This window comes from Borostomias antarcticus (genome assembly GCF_949987555.1).
Source record: "Borostomias antarcticus genome assembly, chromosome: 18".
Taxonomy (NCBI): Eukaryota; Metazoa; Chordata; class Actinopteri; order Stomiiformes; family Stomiidae; genus Borostomias; species Borostomias antarcticus.
The window spans coordinates 6328932-6351475 of record NC_140251.1 but is presented as its reverse complement, the minus strand read 5'-3'; the positions used below and the strand labels follow the sequence as shown (position 1 = coordinate 6351475).

Sequence of the window (22544 nt, the reverse complement as noted above, 5' to 3'; positions counted from 1 at the left end):
GCAACATTTTACTGTGATTGTACACTGTACGTTTACATATGACAAATAAAGATCTGAATCTACAATATTACAACATTTCCCTAAGAACTTATGAAAGGTAAAAAAATAGGATGTTTTTTTATATTTCGGCCAGATCATGAACATAACTAAGAACCCACGGTTGCCCAAAGTAAAGTTGATCAGTTTATTATTCACAAATAATCAAACATCCAACAGTAATGTCCTATCAGTAGTAATATCCTCATATAGGCTACATGAATGGACCACATCATCATTCTGAGAGTAATGCTGTGAGGTTTTGTGTAGTTAAGCCACACGCGTCATGAGCTCCTCCAGTGCATTCTCCCGTTGGTTTTCATGAACCAGCAGCACCTCTTTGATGGCGCTCTGCTGGAAGCCCATCTCATTGAACTGCGTCATGAGGCGCAGGAACTCGGCAGCCTGAAACAGTGAGGTTAGAACTCGTGCAAAACGTACAGAATATGGTACTGACTATAATCCTACATCCTGACCTTAGCCTGGACAATGAATCATATGGTCTGTTCACGTTACCTTGCGCTCACAGTTCTGGAACATCTCCAGGGCCTCTTCCACCTGGGCTTCCTCATAGCCCAAATCACACAGACGATCACTGGCAGCCAAGTAGCTCATGATCTGTGGGCAAAAGGACAGTACAAATGACTAAATTTCCTATTCAGGTTGACAAACATGAGTCTGGTAGAACAGTCTTGCTGACAGATATCCAGCCAGTGTGTCTCCAGGAAAGGCCTGGTAATCGTTTTAGTACAGCTAAGTCCATCATCTCTACTGACCATTTTGTGGAATGTTCATATTCAAAACAATAATACCGCAGTTTACAGTGCAGTTTACTGAAGAAGTTGTTGCTCTAGTGACTGAAAGTGCCATTGGTTCAATTGAAAGGGTCTATAGGAGCTGGTCACAGATTACAGTAGGTCAGCTCAATAACGTCTACCTTCTCAGGGTTTCTGTAGCCCGTCTTTTCCAGAGCCAGGATGGCCGTGCGTAGCGGGTAGCCCTGTTCCGTGACGGCCTCCAGCAGCTCCCTCTCCTCTTGGCTCAGGGCCGACAGGAGCTCTGTGGACGAATCCAGGACCAGGTCGTTGGAACTCCCAAACCGCAAACCCTGGAAGTGTGTGTTTGTGTGTGGGGAGGGGGGGAGGGGGGGGGTCAGAGGGTTTGACATGCCACAAAGCATTATGCTTATTTCAACCAAAACTGAAACAGTACAGTGACAGTGCATGCGATTTTAATGTAGCATCTTATCCATCCATTTTGAACCTGGGGCCGTCTATGAGAACGGCGCTCACCCAACTCCTGTGGTTCTTGAAGACGGGCCCCGCTGACGAGGGCCTCTGCGGCTGGAGCCTGGCCTGGCGGGGGCAGGCGCAGGGCGGCAGCGGGGAGGTCTGCTGGGAGTACAGCGAGCGCTGCCTCGTCCTGCTCTGCCTCTGGCCGCCGCTACACAGGGGGCTGCCGGGGCGTGGACGCTCCAGCACGGAGCGGAATGGTGGCCTGCAGGAGGAGGAGGAGGAGGAGGACAGGGGCGGTCTCCGGTGGTGCGGCGGATCTCGGGGAGACCCGGGGCGAGGGCGGTCCGCCGAGGAGGAGTGGCTGAAGCGGAGGTCCTGGATTCTGCCGGAGGACGGCGGGGGGTGTCTGGGCGCGGTGCGCGGCCGCTCGCCCTCGGAGGGGTGCGGCGCGCTGCCGTCGTCGGTGGAGGAGGCCTCGTCGTCCTCGGAGTAGCCCGCCTCGTCCGCCAGCTCGGAGATGAGGCGCCGGGCAGCGCGGTTGCGACAGCGCAGGTCCGCCGAGCTCAAGCTGTGAGCGCGGCGCCGGGGGACGAAGTCCCGCTGGTCGCCACTCTGGCTCCGGACCAGACGGCCCGTCTGAGGGCCGCTGAACATCAGCCAGTACGGAGGGCAGGAGGGCGCCTGGAGCCCCGTCAACACCCAGTTTTCCAGGGTGAACTCATACTGACAGAGAGATCATCAACTCTTTTATCATCAATATTCATAACATATAACACATTCTTTTGCACATTTACTTTTACTGTCAGTTTAACCTTTTAACTTTGTTTACAATTTAATTACTTACAATAATTGCAATTAACGTAGGTAGTGGGTGTACTACTGCTCGCCAGAACTCAAAAGTGCATCTCCTTTCGAAATAAGTGACTAAGAGCATAATCTAGTGCTAAAGCCAAAGTGCAAGAGTAGCCAACTAAAAATACAATAGGTGCTTAAGAGGAAGGATCCTGGTACAGTAGTACAGGACTTGTTTAAAAAGGCATTTGGGGATGAACAGGGAGTTCACCCTGCCTGACCTCAGTGTCTCGCAGCGTCTGGAGGCAGTCTGGGATGGCGATCTGCGGAGCTGTGACCAGCTCCATCTCTCCCAGGGGCTTCTCCAATGAACCCAGAGGGGTCTTAAAGGGAACTTCCTCCAGATAGTTCATTCTGTATAATCACATACACACACAGATTGAACCCTAGACAGTTCAAAAGAAATCCAAACTCTGGAAGATGTTACTGGCAGAGAAGGTACAGTGGCAGCAATACCTGGAACTCAGTTTTGATCATCTTAAATTATGGATCACACAGATTGTTATTTCAGCGTACTCACCTCCCTTTGAGTAGGCTAGTGTCCTCCTCTCGCAGGTTCACTGTACTGTTGTGAAGCATTGACACAGTAAATGACTCATGAATATAATCCCACAGGCTAATTCTCCTCATCACTAAACCCTTGACATCATCAGAAGTTGTTTACCTCTCATGTGCACATGACAGAGGGGTGTTTCTAAATAGATTTATAACCAACAAATAAAATCTTACTTGAATTACTCATCATATGAGGCATTTCAAGTCAGTACCACATTAAAAGCTTTGAAGAGTGAATGTCTGGCTAATGCAAACCATATCAAGAATGTGCCGTTTCAGAGGAGGTAGGCTAAATAGGCTCTTAGAGATTCAATATGAGCTGCTTAGGTAAGGTGAGGAACACTTGACCGAGGCTCACGAGCAGGCTTAAAAGGCTTGGCTCTATTGTACGAGTCACAGAGCGCATCTTTGGTGCCCTCCTGTGGTTCAACATAGCATAGCAGACATCATGAATGTGCAATTTATGCGACTCGAATTGTTGCCTACGAGAAAAAGGTCGAAAGGTCGAACGACAGAAATTCTGTACAGAGATATACATTTTATTTAACAATCACATCAATACAATTTTAAGTGTCACAATTTTGGGGGATTTTATAATTGACCTTTGTGAACAGAGAGAAATGCAGTTTCAGGACTGTTTTAAAGCAAAGAAATAAGGTTTGTCCTAGGTTAATCTCTTTATATAGCACGTACAGCATTTAAGATGACAGTGCTAACTGAGCGAGCGCCTCGGTAACAGTGGTGTTATTGACTCTGGATACCCAGTTGAGCTCAGCTCGACCAGCTGGGGTCGCTGTGGTGTGTGGAGTGAGTTTCAGGGCTGAGTGTAATAAACTCATTAATAAGTCAATTAACATGTGTTGGCAAGTCAGGGGACCCGAGGTCCAACCCAGCGCGGGCTAGTGAGGGCGGAAGCGACACTGACGAGCGACGCCGTTACACCTGTGACAACTGCAACATGGTTCAGTGTGAAGACTACACTGACTGAAGTTCTAGAGACATGACATAACATTGCTTATGGTGACGTTCCAAAGCTTGTCCCAATGCAAGGATGTAACTCTTTAGCCTAAGAGGTCCGGGGGCAATCATTCATACGTTCTCTATAGAGAGAGAAGCCTGAGGAAGTACAGAACAGAAAAGAATGTCTAAAAAGGTCACCAACCTGCAGTCCTGCCCTGCTGTGGTCGTAGGTACAGTAGTTACACTATACACTGTGTGGTGCGATATGTCCTTAGTACAAGTTATCTTATGATACAAACTCTAAGCAGCAAAGCTTAACTTTTACAGCCCAATTTCATTATTAACACCATTATACAAATGGTGTGGAAGAAAACATAAAAATATTGACGTGCTCATGGAATATCATGCCCCGTCGAAAGAGGACATTAGTTGTATGATGTAACAAGAAAACACTAACATTGAACAGTCCTAGCCCTGTCTTCAAGTGTACACTATGATCCCATTATGCTGATTGGTTTCCCGTGCCATTGCAACCTATCAACCACAAAGAAAGAGAAGGCAAATCACCTAGCTACTAATCCTTTTAAGAATAAAATTGCATTATCTTTTAGATAAAATGTTAACAATCCCCAAAGATTGAAAATATACTATAAAGGTCCACTTTGTTAGTGCACCTCCTTTATTTTGTGAATTAACATCGGGACCAAAGGACGTGGACAGATTCAAAGCTTGTTCGTTTACGTGATCATGTCACCGTGAGAACCGTCTGGATTCATTCTCTTTACTGCAGCATTGACAGCCTGTGTGTGTGTGTATGTGTGTGTGTGTGTGTGTGTGTGTGTGTGTGTGTGTGTGTGTGTGTGTGTGTGTGTGTGGAATATGAGGAGCCTAGGATATTCTAGTGCCAGTGTCGTAAGTTCTTGAGATGAGCGGAAGGGGGAGGATCCTCAGTTGTTGGCCGCGTCTGCCTGTCTGGGCCAGCTCTCCTCCTCCATCCCAGAGTCGTACTCCTCCTCCGCAGACTCCTTCACCGGCGCCCTGCAAGTCAAAAACAGGATCCTCAGCTCAGGTTTCAGACTTGTGCGGTCGGCTCCGCAAGAACCTTGGGGAGTGGCTGCACTTCAGGAGGACTCTGGCACACCACTCACCTGACGTATCTGGGTTCAGATATCCCCTGGACCACGTCTTTGTTCAGTTCCACAGCCATGATGTCGGAGTGAGGCACCTCGAACATGGGCTCCAGCAGCAGCTTTTCCTGTGGGGAGAAAGATTTGAAACATCTCCAGGATTAAAATACGACGAGGTGAGCGTATTTCAACCACACGAGACCATGTATTCCCATACCATAATTGATCTGAGGCCACGGGCTCCGGTCTTCCTCTCCAGGGCCAGCCGGGCGATGGCCCTCAATGCATCGGCAGTGACGTGGAGCTCGCACTGGAACACAAACACCAGAGACACTTTGATTAGAACAGCGATCAATACTTAACATTGGATTGGCGGGTCCCACACGAACGAAGTTCGCGAACTCCACCTCGTACTCTCCCATTTTGAGCGCCAACCATTCAAAAGATGCAAATATCCAATATTCCCCCCCAGAATGTGACATGCATTCTTTTGTATGTGTTCATGTCAACTGACATGAGCTGCTCCCTTGTATTCCCTGCGGTCCTAGTCCCGCGATAGCAGACTTGGGAGATCTCCGCCTCCATACTGTAAGTCTGGAGACATCTCCATTGAAAATCGTCGCTAGAACGGCGCCGAAAACCGACGCTACCAATCAGAGCCACTGTCGGCATCTCCAATAGGGTGAAGGACCCGCCTTACCGCAAACAAACTAGGGTGGAGAACCAAAACATTGAAAACAAAACATGTCACCGCCCCCATTAGGAAAGACCGCCCTAAAGACATTGGATTGGTTCTGCAATGCCTTTTATTTAATTTATTTTTTTAAATCCCACCCACTTTTAGCAACAAAATCTGGAGGCATGTCCTCAGTCTCTAGTTAAGCGCAGCGTTTTAGAGGCTTGACTCGTGAGTCTACTGCGGGCCCTGCCCTGCCCCACAGCCTCACCTTGTCCATGCCGAAGAGGGCCTGGTACTGGGGCACCACGGCGTTGCGCGGCTCCGTCAGAATGCGCACCAGCGTGTCCTCGTCCAGGCTGTGGAGCGGCACCACCACCGGCAGGCGGCCCACGAACTCCGGGATCATGCCGAACTCGATCAGGTCCCGGGCCTCCACCAGCCTCAGCAGCCGGTCCTTCTCCTCCATCTCCAACACCGCGTCCGTCTCGCCGCTGCTGTTGGCCAGGTCGGCCGCGGCCGCCGCGCGGCGCCCCTTGCCCATGTTGGAGGGCGTGCCGAAGCCCAGGTACTACAGCACAGGGGTGGGGAGACGGGGAAGAGAACAGACAGTAGATGATCAGGATCAAGTACACATACTAGGAATTTGTTCTGGTCAGTTGGTGCGTAACATCGATGGATAGACAAAAATAGACAGGGGAGGTGAGATGAGAGGAGACTGGTAAGAGAACCGACAACAGTAGATTATCAGAATCAGGTAGGTTTTTACACATACTACAGGGTTTCCGTTAGAGAAAATTGGTACCAGTCAATGTGTCCGGGAAGATTAGACTTTTCCGGACAAACTGGAGAAATTCCGGTCATTATAATATAATATGCCTATTATAGGTGTGTGTCGCGGTGATTGGCCGTTGTGTAGCTTATATATGCCATTTATTGTCTTATTTCGCATCCATATGATTAAATGTGTGATAGGCTGTCATGATTCCATGCGCTAGGCCTATATGTGTTTACCAATTTCTCTTTCCAGTTTTACCCTTTTTATCAATTAAACAGCATCATTATAACCACGGACATCGCAGTAGGCTATGAGGATGAGGAGGACATAACTGTTGAGAAACAACTGATAGGCGGGCTGGGCTAAATAAAGAAATGCCACAATGCATGTCTAGATATATAACATTTTTATTTAAAAGTGCAAGAGGTTAGGCAACATGTAGGCTTCTCGTAACATTTTATTTTAAGGCCTACGGCTGCGCTGATTGGAATTCATAGGCTAAGCCTAGGCCTATAGTCTAATTTCAGCCTTTTATCAGATAGGCTAAAATATAACAAAACTCTGAAAATAAATATAGCCTACTTAAATAAAGTGTAAGAACTTACAACGTGCATAGGCTAATTTCCATTCGATATTAATAGGCCTTTCCATTTTCGCCTCACGCAAGCTCTGTACCTCGATCAGGCTTTGGTCTCGCTTGCTATGGTGGCCCGCTAGCCTATAGGCAGGTTTATCTTATGGCTGTTTTTTCATCGCATAGGCCTACTAGCCAATAGCCTACACATTAACGGAACAAAATGAATTGGCCTATTCATTTTTTTATATTCAAAAGGAATCATAATATATGAAAATTTAATTTTAGCCTATTGTAGGCCTAATACAATTAGGGGGAATTATTTTGTCCGGACATTATGACCGGAGAGATTTTAATATATCGGCCTTCAACGGATTTTTCCGAACAAAAACCGGTAATTACCGGCTAACGGAAACCCTGATACTAGGAATTTGTTCTGGTCAGTTGGTGCGTAACACTGATGGTTTGACAACAATAGACAGGTTGCAAGGACTAGACAGGACAAACACAAGGACTAGACAGGACAAACACAAGGACTAGACAGGACAAACACAAGGACTAGACAGGACAAACACAAGGACTAGACAGGACAAACACAAGGACTAGACAGGACAAACACAAGGACTAGACAGGACAAACACAAGGACTAGACAGGACAGTGCAAAATATATAGTAGCGCAGGTAGCAAAGGGCAGTATATGTAGTCTGGTTCCTAATCTCTGAGGAACATGGGGTATCCAGGGAAAGGGGGAAAGTTCACAGTAGAAGAGTTTGGACACTTAACTACTCGGCTTGGGTGGACATTTTCATGAAAAGGGTCTTTGGAGAAACATTCCCTCACCTTCTCATTCTTTCTCCTGCTGATGATTCTGTCGAGCCCGTTGAAGGCACCGGACGCCACAAAGAGGATGTTGGTCGTGTCCACTTGCACCGTCTCCCCTCTGAGCTTCCTGGAGTTCTTCTCCGGAACGTTGACGATCGTACCCTCCAGGAGTTTGAGCAAGCCCTGTGACAACACACCGAGGCAATGCCATCAGTCAGACCTCCACAATAAACAGCATTACTGAGTGAACATCGCAGTATCATCTGGGGCACCTTGTAGCCAGTGTCGAGTACTAACCTGCTGAACTCCTTCTCCTCCCACATCCCTCAGCTGGTGGATCCCGGGCACACTGCCGATCTTATCCACCTCGTCCAGGAAAACTATGCCTGCACAAAGGATATCACCAACTTGCTGAGATGGCGAATGTTTTTGGATGTGATGACAGATTTGAGCCTTTCAGCACACATTATAGTGTAACTAAGACACTGAGCACAAGATTCCGCATTGAGATGACCGTGCCTGCAGAACCTGGATCTATTAAACGATGCACTAGCCGTCTGTCGCTCTGGTCCACAGACCACTTGAAGAGCAGACTGCGGTGGGCAGAGTACCACCCACCTTGCTGGGCTTTCTCCACCGAGTAGTTTGCGTCCTGCAGCAGTTTGGCAATAACTGACTCGATGTCCTCGCCGACATACCCAGCTTGAGTCAGTGTGGTGCAGTCACAAATCGCAAACGGAACATCAAGACACTTGGCCAAAGTCTGGGCCAACAATGTCTTCCCTATGAACATAACAACATGTTTTAAGGGAGTGAAAAGTATTATTTTCATGTAAAGGTTGTCATTTTTTCATATTCTGGCATGACATGTATAGAGGTGATGACCTGATCCAGTTGGGCCTAGAAGCACGATGTTGCTCTTCTCCAGTTTGATGTCGGTGTGGGCGGAGTCCAGGACGTCCCCGCCCCTCCTCTCCTGGGGTGTCTGCTGCGTGGCCTGCTGCTGCATGGAGGCGCCCAGGGCATTACCATGGGGACTGATCCCAGCAATCTGGAGCAGTTCTACGATGACAGGTCACATACGTTCAGTTCATCATTTGCAGTCATGGCAATTACTGGATCTAGAATCATAACAGTTTTAAGGAAAATGAAACATCTATAACAATGAGAAATATGACAGTAAACAGCTGAACTACTCCATATGAGATTAATTCAATCAACGATACACAATTAAAAATTCACAAGCATAATGGCGCGATCCAAGCAGTGTAGTTATGAAGTGCCTAAGTGCCAAAATGTGAGCAGCAACACTGTACTGTCAAAGGTCAAAGTTCAGTCTATAAATACCCGTATCATGCTAAGCAAGCACCAGTGTGAAGTTACAGGAATGAGATAGCATGACTGCAGATGTGTCATCTAGGTCACCTTATCTTGGACAGTCTATTCATAAGAAAAACTCTAGCACAGTCATCGACAACATGACGACGAGCGTCTGTCAAGTTTGGCATTTGTGCAATTCATGAAAACAAAACATTTTTCCAAAAGTCACAACTTAAAAACAGCCAGTGTTACAGGGGCAACAGTAAGACAGAGTCAGTCACTTACTTGTGAATCGATACTCATCCTCCCGTCTTCTTATCTCTAGCTCTACAGGGAGAGGACAGTTCTACCATTACCCACACTGGTCCCCATCTACAGTCTACAAAACATTTGGTCCAATTGTGAAATCTATAAAAAACTGCAATAAGTGTTAATCATTGGACAAATGCCAAATCATACAGACGAGGACAAAGCCTTAAATAACCAATAATGTGTAATCTATTTCTGTTAATTTTGGGAAAGAAGATAGGTTCTCTGTATACAAAAGAAAATCATGAGAAAACAAAGCATAAAATCAATGACAATGTTTCCTGGCAAAATGTGTCTTTTCTAAAAATATATATTTATTTAGAAACTAAGCATGTAACGGTATCAAAAACTCACGGTACGGTAATATCACGGTATCAAGGTCCATGGTACGGTATATCACGGTATTAAACAGTTTTAAAACACAAAATTTAAAGAGGAAGAAGAAGATTTGTACTTTGGAAAAAAAAACACCATAGCATTTATTAAACACTTCTGATGTGTACAGTTTTTTTCTTTTAATTTAAAGTGCTTCTGCTTTCCTTACAATTTCAAAACACAAAAATATCATTTTAACGTTGATCACGGATCAACGATGAACCGTTGCACCACTATTCAGTAGTGATAGAGGAGGTCTGTGGGTATAGACGGTGTGTTGAGCAGTGATAGAGGAGGTCTGTGTGTATAGATGGTGTGTTGTGCAGTGATAGAAGAGGTCTGTGTGTATAGATGGTGTGTTGTGCAGTGATAGAAGAGGTCTGTGGGTATAGACGGTGTGTTGAGCAGTGATACAGGAGCTGTGGGTATAGATGGTGTGTTGAGCAGTGATAGAGGAGGTCTGTGGGTATAGATGGTGTGTTGAGCAGTGAGAAGAGGGAAAGAGGCGGAGCAGAGAGCCCAGGTCTGATCTCTGATGCTGCGCTTCTACGGCAGGAGACTGGATGAAAGAAGTGACAGGTGTAATAAAAAAAAAAAAAAAAAAAAAAAAAAAAAATTAAACACAGAAGAGGAAGAGAAAGAAGAGATGAGGAAGGAGAGAATGGAAAGAAACGATGGGAAGACAAGAGGGGGAGGGGGCAGATCTAGGCTAGATGGTTCTGACATCTAGTTACAGAAAATCTCTACAGTTCAGCACGCACATAGGTTTATAAAAAAATAATAAAACAAAAAAGGATGTACAGTAGGGGACGTGGTCACGTAGGGCTGATGTTCAATTCACACTAGTCAGGCGCTGCCAGCGGTAGTCATGGCTAGCGGAGGAGCTGAAGAGCTTGAAAAACCTCCTGCTCAACAACTGCTCATCACCACGGCATTTAAGCAGCCCTTAGCTAAAGAATCCGACCGGGCTAAAGCTATTACAAAAGGTATTATTGGGGTGTTTATAGCTGCAGACATGAGGCCATATTCCGTTGTGCAAAACGAGGAGTTTAAACATATGCTGGATGTGCTTGAGCCACGTTACGAGATCCCGTCACGCACCCACTTTGCTGAGAGGATCGTGCCAAATCTTTATGAGCAGGAAAAGGCAAAAGTTGTCAGTGAATTATCCCAGGCATCCTCTGTTGCGCTCACAGACAGGTGGACCTCCAGGGCAAGGGAAAGCTATGTGACTAGTGTGGATTGAACATGCGCCCTACGTGGCCAGTTGCTGGTTAGCTATGAGAGGCTGGATCCTAGCCGACCGTTGCATCCCCCCAACCCGCAACGAGGGTTATCAACTTGGCTGGGACTCTGCCTCTCATCGCTAACCAACTGAGCCAACTGAGCTAAGGTGGTTAGCTAGCTCGATCGTAAATTACTTAAACTGAATAAATATGACACCGATAAGCACACCGATGCCAAGTTAGCTTGATATAACTAAGACATCTGACCAGTCCAGAACAGTGAGTTTAGCCTACGGTTTTACCGAGCCAGTCCCAAGGTTACCGCGTGACCAAAAAATACTGCGGTTACCGTAATACCGCGGTTACCGTTACATGCTTATTAGAAACTGTATTGAATAAAAGAGTGGTGTTATGTTTCATGACTACTGAAAGTCTCATTTTTCAATAAATCTAATTTCATTGCACAGCTGCCCCAGAGTCCGCCAACGAGACTGTGTGATAAAAGTGCTGACCTCGGGGCGTCAGAGAGGCCTGCTTCTCCACCTCCACCTGCTGCCGGCTCCCTGCAGGGATGTTGTTGTAGATGCGCTTGTAGTGGTTGTACACGGCCACCGCTAACACCTTCTTAGCATACGATTGGCCAACAATGTACTTGTCAAGGTAGGCATAGATCTGAAAAGAAATGTTAGAAGAACTGAATGCCATTCCGAAGACACAAGCTTACATTCATGGGAACTATGGTATGCTGTAAGTCTGAATGGTTATTTTCTGTACCTTTTTAGGCGGTGGGGGTGGTTTCTGTGCAAAAGCCAGTTTCACAGCTTCAGCAGCTGATTCTGCCTCTTTGTTCAGTCCCTTCTTAGAGTCAGTCTCAGAAAGAACCACAAAAAAGTGATGGCATTTCTCACATTTCACAAATCGCGTTGACGCTGTGAAAAAACAATAAAATAATAATCAGCATGGCTTTCCTCCGAGTCTACAGGAGTTAATCATGGGACGTAGCAGCGATCTTATATGGGTTGATAATCCAATCTTAGGTACTCACACACAAACGTCTCCACGTGTGTGCAGGGGTCTCCACACTTGGGGCAGCGCAGCTGACCGCCCCCCTTGCCTGACCCACCAGATGAGCCAGACAGCCTCTTTCCTTCACCCATGCTCTTCTGCGTCGACAGACAAAACAAAGAGATGGTTACAACAACGCTACAAACATTTAGCCACAGATAGCCCAGCTCATTAGGCAGTTATCGCCAATTCTACTAGTAGGTAATTATTAACGGCATGCTACATCTCAGGTTTATTTGATTGCCTTAAAAAACAGACTTTTTGCAACGGAGGGAATCGGATTCTGTCGGTGACATAATTAATTCAAGATATAATCCAAGGGAATGGATTGCACCTTTCCACCATCACTGGAACCATCCTTTGTGGTGCCGTCTTTGGAGGCAAAGCAGAGGGCCGTTCTGGAGAAAGTTCTCACGCGGACCCTGGCAGGCACATGAGATTCGTGAGGCCCAGATCTACTCAGGGAAAAGAGCTGAATCCGAGAACATGAGAATCCTGCAACAAGTGAAACATACCATTTGTGATTTAACATTCTCAACCTCCCCGATGAATAATAAAATCTATGGAAATGGCTATGAAAACATCTTAATGTAGCAAAAAATCCAGTTCATACACACCAAAAGATCAATTTTCTAGAATATCTATTAACTGTATGTCTTAGCTACAAGCTGAACCAAGAACCATGGTTACCTCCACCCAGCAACAGCAGGGAGAGAGGTAATCTTTTCGGTGGCTTGTGTCTGTTTGTTTGTTTGTTAGCAGGATTACACAAAAACGACAATATCTGACTGATTTTCATGACCCGTGGTGTAGCATGGGACAACTTAGAACCCTTAAAATTCTGGAGCGGATCCGAATCACAGTACTAGGTGGAGGAGTGTAGCATGGGCCAATTTAGAACCCATTCAATTTTGGCGCGCACAGACCAATGAAATACATTCAGGGGCGGAGGTCTGTTCTCTCATAGTGCAATAACATGGTGATATTTCAATACATTGAAAACTGCACGTCATATCAGTCAATGATTATTTAAAACTAACAGGTGCCTCTCGCTGATTATGTAGTGCAACTTGACCCATTATGATATAACTTACTTGAGCAATTATCAAACCATGAATATACTTATGAATGAATATATGACGTAATCAATGTGCTGTTGACATGGCCGATATATATGATGCCACTTCTCTGATTATTCATTATTAATGTTGAATAATAATGTTAACATCAATAGTGTTAACCCCAGATTATAACCTAAACACTAGGCAACTCACGAGATCGATGTCACGTAGTCTAGCTAATTAATCGACAGCTGTAAACTGCACGACATTAGCGGCACTGACTGGTCATTCTAAACATGATCGCTTACTAATAGTTTGCCATTTTACCAACTGTAGCTAGCTAAATTGGCTACTTACCTCTGTGAGCTGAATTTAAGAATATCCTCGCCACCGAGGTACATGGGCAGGACATAGCTAATCACTTTAAACTCAAGGTCCTGGAAATGAAAACAGAAGCAGGTATGAGGATTAGCTAGCCAGCTAAATGACAGTAGACGCTTAGCTAACGTTAACCCATGACGTTGCCTTAAGCCAAGCTATTGACAATACGGTAAAATAGGCTAGGTGTAAAATAGGCTAGGTGCTGGCTGCTATAACTGGCTACTGCTGTTTAATCGCAGTTATAGGCCAAAGAGCCAGGGGCGGCTCAGACTATGGCCTGGGAAGTACACAGATACGGTCCGTGGTGGCGCAGCTAGCTAGCTACACGCCCCCATATATCGGGAACGATGATTTAATAAGATAATTGCCGTTTGACCAGGCCAATTTAATGTAGTTGGCTAGCATAGTTAGTGCCAGCGACATGTAGGCTACCCGTTAACTAGGCTAGCTAGCTACTGTTCCACCACCGTCGAACGCTAACATTCCAGCAAATAGACTGGACCTAACGTTACAGGGCCCGAGTCCGGCCAGCCTGACCGGGGTTCAGGGAGATAAACAGGTCAGCTGTCCTGGGCCTGCTGGCATTGTGGCAATGGAAAACAATCAGGAGGCTATGTTCATCTTAAAAAAGAAACATATTCTAGCTAAATTAGCGAGCCATTTAGCCCCTGTGATTTGTTTTTACTTACAGTGAGGAGCACGATGAAAACAAGTCTCGACAGCTTCCACCGGGCAGTCGCTGTCCTCACTCACGTACTCACTCACTGTATGTAGGTTAGCTAGCTAGCTTAACTATTTTAGTAGGTCAATGTGTCATACCAATGTCACAGTGTGTGTCGATCGCATGGGCAACTATTAGTCCAGGGTGCTATTACGAATAGTATTACCCCAGGTAGGCCTGGGATGTAGGTGATGTAACGTTAGCTATTATGAAGTGGGTCAAAACAAGCCCGATGAGATCGAGGCTACAATTTCTCTGTTTGCATCACCTTTCTTCTTCTTTGTTATTTGTGATCATCTGTGTAACGTTGTGTGCTCATTGCTACCATCTACTGGAAAATAGCATAGGTACTGGACCATTGTGCACAGCAAAGCACACACAAATAGAACGTTAAATAAACCATATTTATTTGACAAAATGAAGTAAAGTGTCCCTATACAGAATACAAGCAGAATATTGTACAAAAATGTAGCCTAGCCTATGCTATGTTAAATGAAAATAATTTTCTGAATAGGCTATCTCTGGCAGATGTACAGATTTTTTTTCTTTATTCGTCATGTTTTATACTAATTCCAAATTCAATTTAAGCACTTTAGTAGTCGTAAAGTTTGATTCTTTTTGATCTGATGTAAAATTAGTCTGGCATATTTTCACATTCATGTTGTCCCACATATACAAAACATGTTTTCCTGGATAGTATGATAGCATAGCCACAATGCCATTGGCTGGTCGAAAATCTAAATTTATGTCCAAGGATTTCTCTCTCACTAAATCAAAGGCATAGATCACTGTGGTATCTTTGGTGTCAGTGACATATAATGTCCCATATGCAATGAAGCCATTTCCACATGCCATTATGGGGTAGGGTGTCTTGATGACAGATGTCACAGAGAATTTTGTATGATCTAACTTGGCAACCATTATGGTATCATGTACCTTTGAGGCAAATATGACCCACAATCCATTTTCATCCACAGCAAACTTGAAATATGTCTTTGAGTTGCGGAACAAGTAGGTCAGGTTATGGTACAGGGCGTTATCAATTCCCAGCGTATGTGATTGCCTGGTTTGTAGATTAAACCTGTAAAATCACAACAAAGTTAAGCGTCAGGAACTTTAAATGTGTGAGACAACATAACAGCAATGGGCTCTCTTACTTGACCAGCTTGGGAGTTCCTGCGTCGTGGTAGTAAACAAACCCCCCATAGACTGCGAGGCCACAGCCCTGATAGATCCTCCTGATCTCAACGGTCCTGCTGCTGCCATTATTAAATGATGCTTTGCTCTTGAATTCCTTTAAAAATCGACCTAAAGCAAAAATGTGAAGGTTAACATTCGATTAAGGTATTTATAATAATTACTGCTCTAGTATCCCACAAGTCATACAGTAACAGTAGTTACTATAAGGACCTGAAAAATGCTGTGCCAGCCAGATCCGATCATCATTGGGCTGGGCTGCATCTTGCATCCACACTCCAAATGTACTCAGCATCCTGGTGACATTCTCAGAGCATGTTATGGTTGTAATAACGCCTCCTGTATGGGTATGGATAAAGGCATGGAAGAACAACTACTTTAGTACAATGTTTGCTATATAGCATGGCACGGATCTGAATAGCAGGATGGAAATGTTTCTTACCAGTTTTCCACATAAGTGTGTCTTTATTGTTATCTGTGACCGTTTCATCACTGCTTTGGATTAGATCAGATGAGGCTGGAACTGTCGAGAGGAAATAGCATGCAGTATTTTGAATATGTAGAGATTAAAGACTTTTGTTCCTCTACTGTAGAGGATAACACATGTTATAACAAAGTTGGCTCAGTGGATTACAATGAGTTTCATGGGATGGATCCCAGAGAGGGCTCAGTTTAACCTTTTAAACAGTTACATTCAGTCCTGATTTCAACTCTTGATAGGCGTGTAATGAAATTATTCCTACCAGTCACCTCAATAGGTGTGTCCTCAACATCCTCTGTGTCAGTTACATTTAAGGTGTCATTGCTTAGGACTGGATACAATGAAGCTAACACTGTAAGAGGAACATCAATTAAATAGCAAGCAAGTAAGATGTAAAACAATGATTTTGCTCCACTGTTCATGTCCCTTAATTAAAGTAAATTCTCACACAAATTCTCCTGCAAATCTTCAATAGCTGTGTGTTGAAGGTTTTCAGTGTCGGTGTCATTCCCTGAGACTGGATAAGTGTGATTGCTTTGGACTGGATACAGTAAAGCTGATGCTGTAAAGGGAAAAAGTAATTCAGTGTTTGTTATCTTAGGTGTTAAACCATTATACTGTATTGTAGCTGCTGATACTGCTGTTATTTATTGATGGACTTTTTAGGAGTAGATTCTTACATAAATCTTCCCACAAATTCTCTGGTGCGTCGTTGATGTTTTCTATGTCAGTTCCATTGTTTGAGACTAGATATGTGTCATTGTTTGGAATTGGATACAATGAAGCTAATTCTGTAAAGGCAAAAAAGTAACAACAAAAACAATAAGATATAAAACAATAATTCTGCTCAACATACTGTAATAAGAGTCGATTCTCTCTCTCTCTCTCTCTCCATAGCTTTAACATTCTTTGTCAGTCCCATTGCTTGTGACTGGATATGAGGAAGCTAATGCTGTAAAGAGGTATTCTGTTCTGTTAAGATATAAAACATTGCTTCTACTGTGCTGTTCATGGAGTCTCTTTGATGATCCTCACCCACAGACACATTGGTTTGATGCAAATGTGCTCTGACGGTCCTGTTCATGGAGGATTCTGGAGGTCCTGGTGGACCAGCAGGACCAGGTGGGCCAGGGGGGCCCACTGGGCCTGGGGGACCTTCAAAACACAGTCACACACAAGGAAGACTGAACTGTCTGTGTTAGCCACACATTTGCCGCTTACACAGTTGTCACCGTAGTCTACCATTTTGTACCCTCTATGATGATTTCATTGGAGGCTTCGCCTTTCATCCCTGGTGGACCAGGGTGTCCTGTGTCTCCTTTTGTCCCAGGTTCTCCTTTCTCACCAGGGAGGCCTAGACAAACAGGAGATCAATATAACATGTACAGTATTCATGTTTCTCACAAATATTTGAGACGGGTACATAGAGTAGCCTACTGTATGTCTACTGCAAGAGCAATGAAGTTGTATTATTAGAGATCCAACCATCTCTGTCGCCTCACCGCGTCTGCCTCGCCTCCCCTCCATGCCAGGGGTTCCCTGTGGCCCTGGCTTCCCATCTTGACCTGACAAACCTGTGGTAGAAAGGCTCATTGATGATGCTGTGATGTGTGTACTTTTCATTACGTAGGCACAATACTTAATGAGGTCAAACATTTGAAGGCCTATGCAAACTGACCAAAATATTGTAATAATCCCTTCAATATTAAAAAAAAATGTCTGTGAGGTCAATAAGAAATGTGTTTTTGCGGTAGCTTTACCTGGAGATCCCGGTGGTCCTGTAATGAAAAACAGTAGTATTGAAATAGTCCATTATATCCATGACATGATGAACTATATACAATGAGTCAATGGGACCATGCTATGAGCAGTGCTCATATTTACCAACAAATGAAGTTCTTGTCTGAGAATGCTATAAATGACTAACACAATATTTACCAGTTAAACAAATCCCATTTGAGCTGTTACACAGATCCACCAACACCTTGATCTGCAACACAAAGTTAAATGGAAACAAAATGTATCAGAGCTAGAGATGTGTAATAGGTTAATAATTTCAGGGCAACACTTATTAAGAATGTAAGTCATGTATGGTAATGATGTACAGTGTTCTTTTTTCATTGAGGGTCATGTCCAATGGACTGATGTTGCTTGTGTCACTCATAATGTGTGTATTGACCGTCTCCCTGCCAAACAGAACTCTGTGTTGCTTTGCCAGAGGACATGATGGAAGAGAACCAAGTAGGCCTACGCTTCACTGCTCACTACCACAGGAAACACAGTTTGGAAAAACACTTTCTCTTTTTTCTTCTCAATCGTATGAGCAGCCACATTGAGATTGTTTTTCTTGGCATAGAACCGACATTCTTCATAATCCCAACAGGGAACTGTGAGGGAATGAGAGTGAAAATCCAGCACACTGGATCCAGCACTGGCTTTCTGTCAGACTAGTGCAGTGCCCGCCAGGGCCTGTGCTGTTCTGCTTGTGGCCATGCCCATATCACTCATAACAAATTCCTTATAAAGGTTACCGCTATTATTAAATTTTTCTTAAATGCACTAAATAAAATGAATTTACTCATACAATAGGCTACTTGAAACCACTCCCCTTAATAGTCTTTTGAACAAATAAACTCAGGAAAGATATTTTTTCCAAAGTCAACTCACGCACTACAACATTCGTTTGTAATGTATATAAAACATATTCCAACATCAGGACCACTTCCCAGTATGCATTGTGAGTTATGCAGCAGTAGTCACATATGATAGCTGGTTAGCTTTGTTAGCTTAAGCGCAGTTCGCTATTTGTATACTTACTTACGTTATTTGTATCACATTCTGAACCTATTCATTAAAATATACATGCATACCAAGTTAATATTATATCTGTATCATGTCCGTTACCCAGGTTTCCCCACAATATAGTGAATACACATATAAACATGTTTTTTGTAATCGGAGCTAACATAGCGACTTAGCTACCGTTAGCTAAAGCAGCTTTGGAACAGGCAGATTTTTTTTCAGCTTTCTCAAGAACCACTGATCCAATTCCAAATAATGTTACAGTCCACACTGCTCTTCCTACTGAGCCTGCTGAATGTCAACTTCATATAGTGCCCGGTTCTCAAGATACGCGTGATACAAACAAGCAAACAGACAGGCTACAGACAGAGGTTTGTGGATTTATAGATCAGATTATAGACCAGAGGTTTGGTCAGTAGCCTAGGCCTAATTGGGCATTGAGGAATATGACATGCTAAAGTAATAATAATTATTACTGAGAGAACAATAGTGTATAAACAGGTGAATGTGTATGCTATACATGTATTCAGTATTTTGTTGGTTTCTTACTGGGACCATGGAGTATGTCATCATCATCAACATGTCCTTCTCCTCTCTGTGATGGTCATGTGTCAGCATCGCCACCCGGCTCCTCCTACTCCGGCGGTGCCAGTCCAGGTCAGCCTCCGTTTCTGGTCGCGTCTCCTCGCCCCTGTCTCTGGTCCTGAGGGACGTGGCAGCCTGCAGCTGGGCGGCCAGGTCCTGCAGCTGCGTGTCCAGCCTGGCAAGATGGGAGGACAGATGCCTGTACTGAACCAGCAGGAACACCGAGCCAATGGAGCTCAGGACAGCCAGGGCGCACGTCCCCACCAGCAGCACCCACACAGCCCATGGAAGCCCCACGTTGCTTTTCTCCCTCATACTGCCTCCTCTTCTGATACCCCTGCACACAAAGATACAACAACTGCGGCTACGTGTTACAGGACCTGCTACAAAACATGAGACACAAATCAGAGCAGAACTGCTCTAAAGCGGCTGAAGAAAAAACAACTGTCCTGATAGTCAACACATGGTATATTGCACAACGTGGGCTGTCTGGAAAACAGCTTATGTATTCTGTACTTGGTTTATAAGCAGCAATGCTCATATTTGCAGTTTAACATACTGTAGGGACAGCGCGTGTAATCATGGCTAAAAATATATGCACATATATGCAACAGCATCCAGCATATATTTAAATAGATTGATAAAATATATTTATGAAATATATACACAACATATAAATGTTGATCTCAGTGATGGGACATATATTTAAATACATTGGATAAACTTATATGAGTGTAGATGTTGATTATATTCAGTTAACTTATATGCATTATATGGATAACAGTATTGGGCCACCTACCCATTACACCTACAGGAGCTTTTACCACATCCCATTCTAACAGCCTTTGCAGCTGTAAGTTTCCACTTTTCTGGGAAGATTTTCTAGATTTTGGAGTGTGTCTGTGGGAACTTTTGCCCATTCATCCAGAAGAACATTTGTGAGGTCAGACACTGATGTTGGACGATAGGGCCTAACTCGCAGTCCCCGTTCTAGTTCATCCCAAAGGTGTTTGATGGAGTTGAGGTCAGGACTCTGCGCGGGCCAGTCAAGTGATTTTTGGCAAGGTATACACCCCTAGTGTTAGAAAATATGTGACAGCATTGCAGCTGTGGTAGCTTTCTGTGTGTTATCACTAGATTTACAACCCCATGCCAAAACACACTTTTCAAAACTATGCATAGGACGGAATAAGGCATTCTGCTTCAAGCTGGTGGTTCTCTCTTATTATTGACCCTTTCTCTTTGAAAAGTGATGGGAATTTAGCTCACACTATATGCTTTTCTGAAAAGTTGTCACAATTCTCTACAAATGTTATCTGTTACTGGCATTGAAAATGCAGTGACTACACAGTACATTAGATGTACTTCTGTTTTCATGAAAGATGTAACACAAAAGTTTCCTCTGTTCATAACCTAAAGAATGAATACCATGTTCTACCATGTACCAATATCTTGCGAGATTGGTTCTTGGTCCCTGGTTATGATATTCAAATCAGTCCAGCTTGGGATTGTCTGATTCTCTGGATCTGTTTGCCTTGCAAGTATTGTTGGGTATGCCTCATACCTATGCCTTATGCTATGCCTCATACTTACACACGGACTAATGGGTCAACCCATTTACAGAGAAGTGGGACCTCATTATCATCTGCCTATATCATAGACATAGACAGGCACAGGACGCAGTCTACGTACTGTATGGAAGATATCCTTTCTCATCCCCTTGGACCATTGCCCTGGACCCTGTCCACACCAGATGGATTGCTGAGAAAGACAAATAAAACTACTTTGGCCACAACCTTGCAGAAAAAACAAATGTAGTAGTAGACTCCCAGTAAACTCTGCTACTGTGATTGATGGAATGAACTTGGTCCAAAGAGTGAAAGCTGATCAAGTTACTTTCAGAGATGTTAGTTGTGGGTATGGCTCAGAGATGTTAGTTGTGGGTATGGCTCAGAGATGTTAGTTGTGGGTATGGCTCAGAGATGTTAGTTGTGGGTATGGCTCAGAGATGTTAGTTGTGGGTATGGCTCAGAGGGACATCAGAGCAGCAGAATTATTTAGCCAACTGATAGCTAACCTGATGCCATCCTGGATCTACTGGCCTGTAACTGTCCACTCCCAAGATGTACGTTTGTTGCAAATGGCCTCAAGTGACTGACGTGTACATTTGTAGCAACATCTTTTTAAATTGCATTGCATTTTTGAAAGTGATGTAGAGGTCAGTCAGCATTTATTTTAAGGAGTCAACATAATCCTCCTGTTTTTTTCAGGCAGAGGTGGGTCCAAATATTTGGGTCCCAAAAAATGCCTGGAGGGCAGTGATATTTGCAAACCGTCCTACATCTGGTACACACACTTTTGATGGGGGCCTTCAGTACGGAGACACTGTTGAAGAGCAACCTCAGAGGTAAATGAACCACCAAATTGCGGGGATTATTGCATTTTAGGCATCAAAATGTTCTTTGCCTTGACTGAGGATTAGAAAATGTAGTAGGCCTAAATGTCTTCTGAGGACCCTTGCCATTGGAGGATCTGATGATGTGTGCACATTTTAAGGAGGAAAGTCTCAGAGAGCAGATGGGGAGCAGAGAGATTCCTGGACCCTGAAAGAATTCAGGCCATAATGTGTTTGTTTTTATCTCTGACTTGTGTATCACCATACTGCACACATCAAGTATTGGATGAGCTCTAACTTTCTAAATCTTAATGAGTCTAAGACCGAGATCATCCTTTAAGGACGACACGCTCCCTCTGTCGATGCCCTGGGCCCCTTGAGCTCAACATTCGTTCCTCTGTGAAGAATCTTGGGGTGGTTTTTGACAGTGATTTTAAATTTGATCTACAGCATTCGTGAACAGATCAGTGCTGTAGTAAAGACAAACCTTTTTCAACCGCTTCTCCTAGCTAAGACCAAGCCCTACCTCTCTGCTACTGACCTAGAGAGGTTGATCCATGCCTTCATCATTACTAGACTCGACTACTGTAACGCCCTATATGTTGGCATGGTTAAGTCTTCCCTCAGCCGCCTACAGCTTGTCCAGAATGCTGCCGCTCGCCTCCTCACAGGCAAGAAAAAGCGTGACCACATCACGCCAGTCCTGGCCTCACTCCATTGGCTCCCGGTCCGCCTTTGCATTGATTTTAAACTCTTGCTAATGGTTTTTAAAGCCCTAAACGGCTCGGCCCCTCTGTACCTCACCGAGTTCCTGCATCGCCACACCCCTGCTGACCAACTGCTGTTGGAGGTGCCTAAAACTAGACTTAAGTCTAGAGGCAACAGGGCCTTTGCGGCGGCTGCCCCTCTATATTAGATCCTCCCAGACCCTTGAGTTTTTAAAAGCCTCCCTAAAGACCCACCTTTTCTCCCTGGCGTTTTAACCAGTCTGTGCCCAAGCCTTGTTCATG

General features: G+C 44.5%; 3 protein-coding genes across 3 annotated transcripts; all 3 read right to left on the bottom strand.

Annotated features, from left to right (window-relative positions):
• LOC311320652 (uncharacterized protein) lies at window positions 1-3058 on the bottom strand. The gene is made up of 5 exons (XM_084452456.1): window positions 2345-3058; window positions 1329-1994; window positions 974-1267; window positions 553-654; window positions 1-441 (listed from the first exon to the last, which is right to left on the bottom strand). Exons 1-5 carry the CDS (start codon window positions 2474-2476, stop codon window positions 307-309), a joined length of 1329 nt encoding a protein of 442 aa, XP_084308582.1. The 5' UTR covers window positions 2477-3058; the 3' UTR covers window positions 1-306.
• Window positions 3059-3233: 175 nt separating this feature from the next.
• clpxb (caseinolytic mitochondrial matrix peptidase chaperone subunit Xb) lies at window positions 3234-14282 on the bottom strand. Its single transcript, XM_084452523.1, has 15 exons — window positions 14043-14282; window positions 13330-13409; window positions 12246-12406; window positions 11892-12009; window positions 11621-11775; window positions 11359-11518; window positions 9222-9263; window positions 8502-8678; window positions 8235-8399; window positions 7914-8002; window positions 7635-7799; window positions 5713-6012; window positions 4983-5075; window positions 4787-4893; window positions 3234-4676 (listed from the first exon to the last, which is right to left on the bottom strand). The coding sequence occupies exons 2-15, from the start codon at window positions 13382-13384 to the stop codon at window positions 4586-4588; spliced, it is 1878 nt and encodes a 625-aa protein (XP_084308649.1). The 5' UTR covers window positions 13385-13409; window positions 14043-14282; the 3' UTR covers window positions 3234-4585.
• LOC311320651 (gliomedin-like) lies at window positions 13862-22101 on the bottom strand (the record flags this gene model as incomplete). The annotated part of the gene is made up of 9 exons (XM_084452455.1): window positions 13862-13885; window positions 14843-15137; window positions 15232-15382; window positions 15476-15610; window positions 16788-16907; window positions 17005-17106; window positions 17691-17742; window positions 19104-19476; window positions 22076-22101. 9 exons carry the CDS (start codon window positions 22099-22101, stop codon window positions 13862-13864), a joined length of 1278 nt encoding a protein of 425 aa, XP_084308581.1.
• Window positions 22102-22544: the final 443 nt, after the last annotated feature.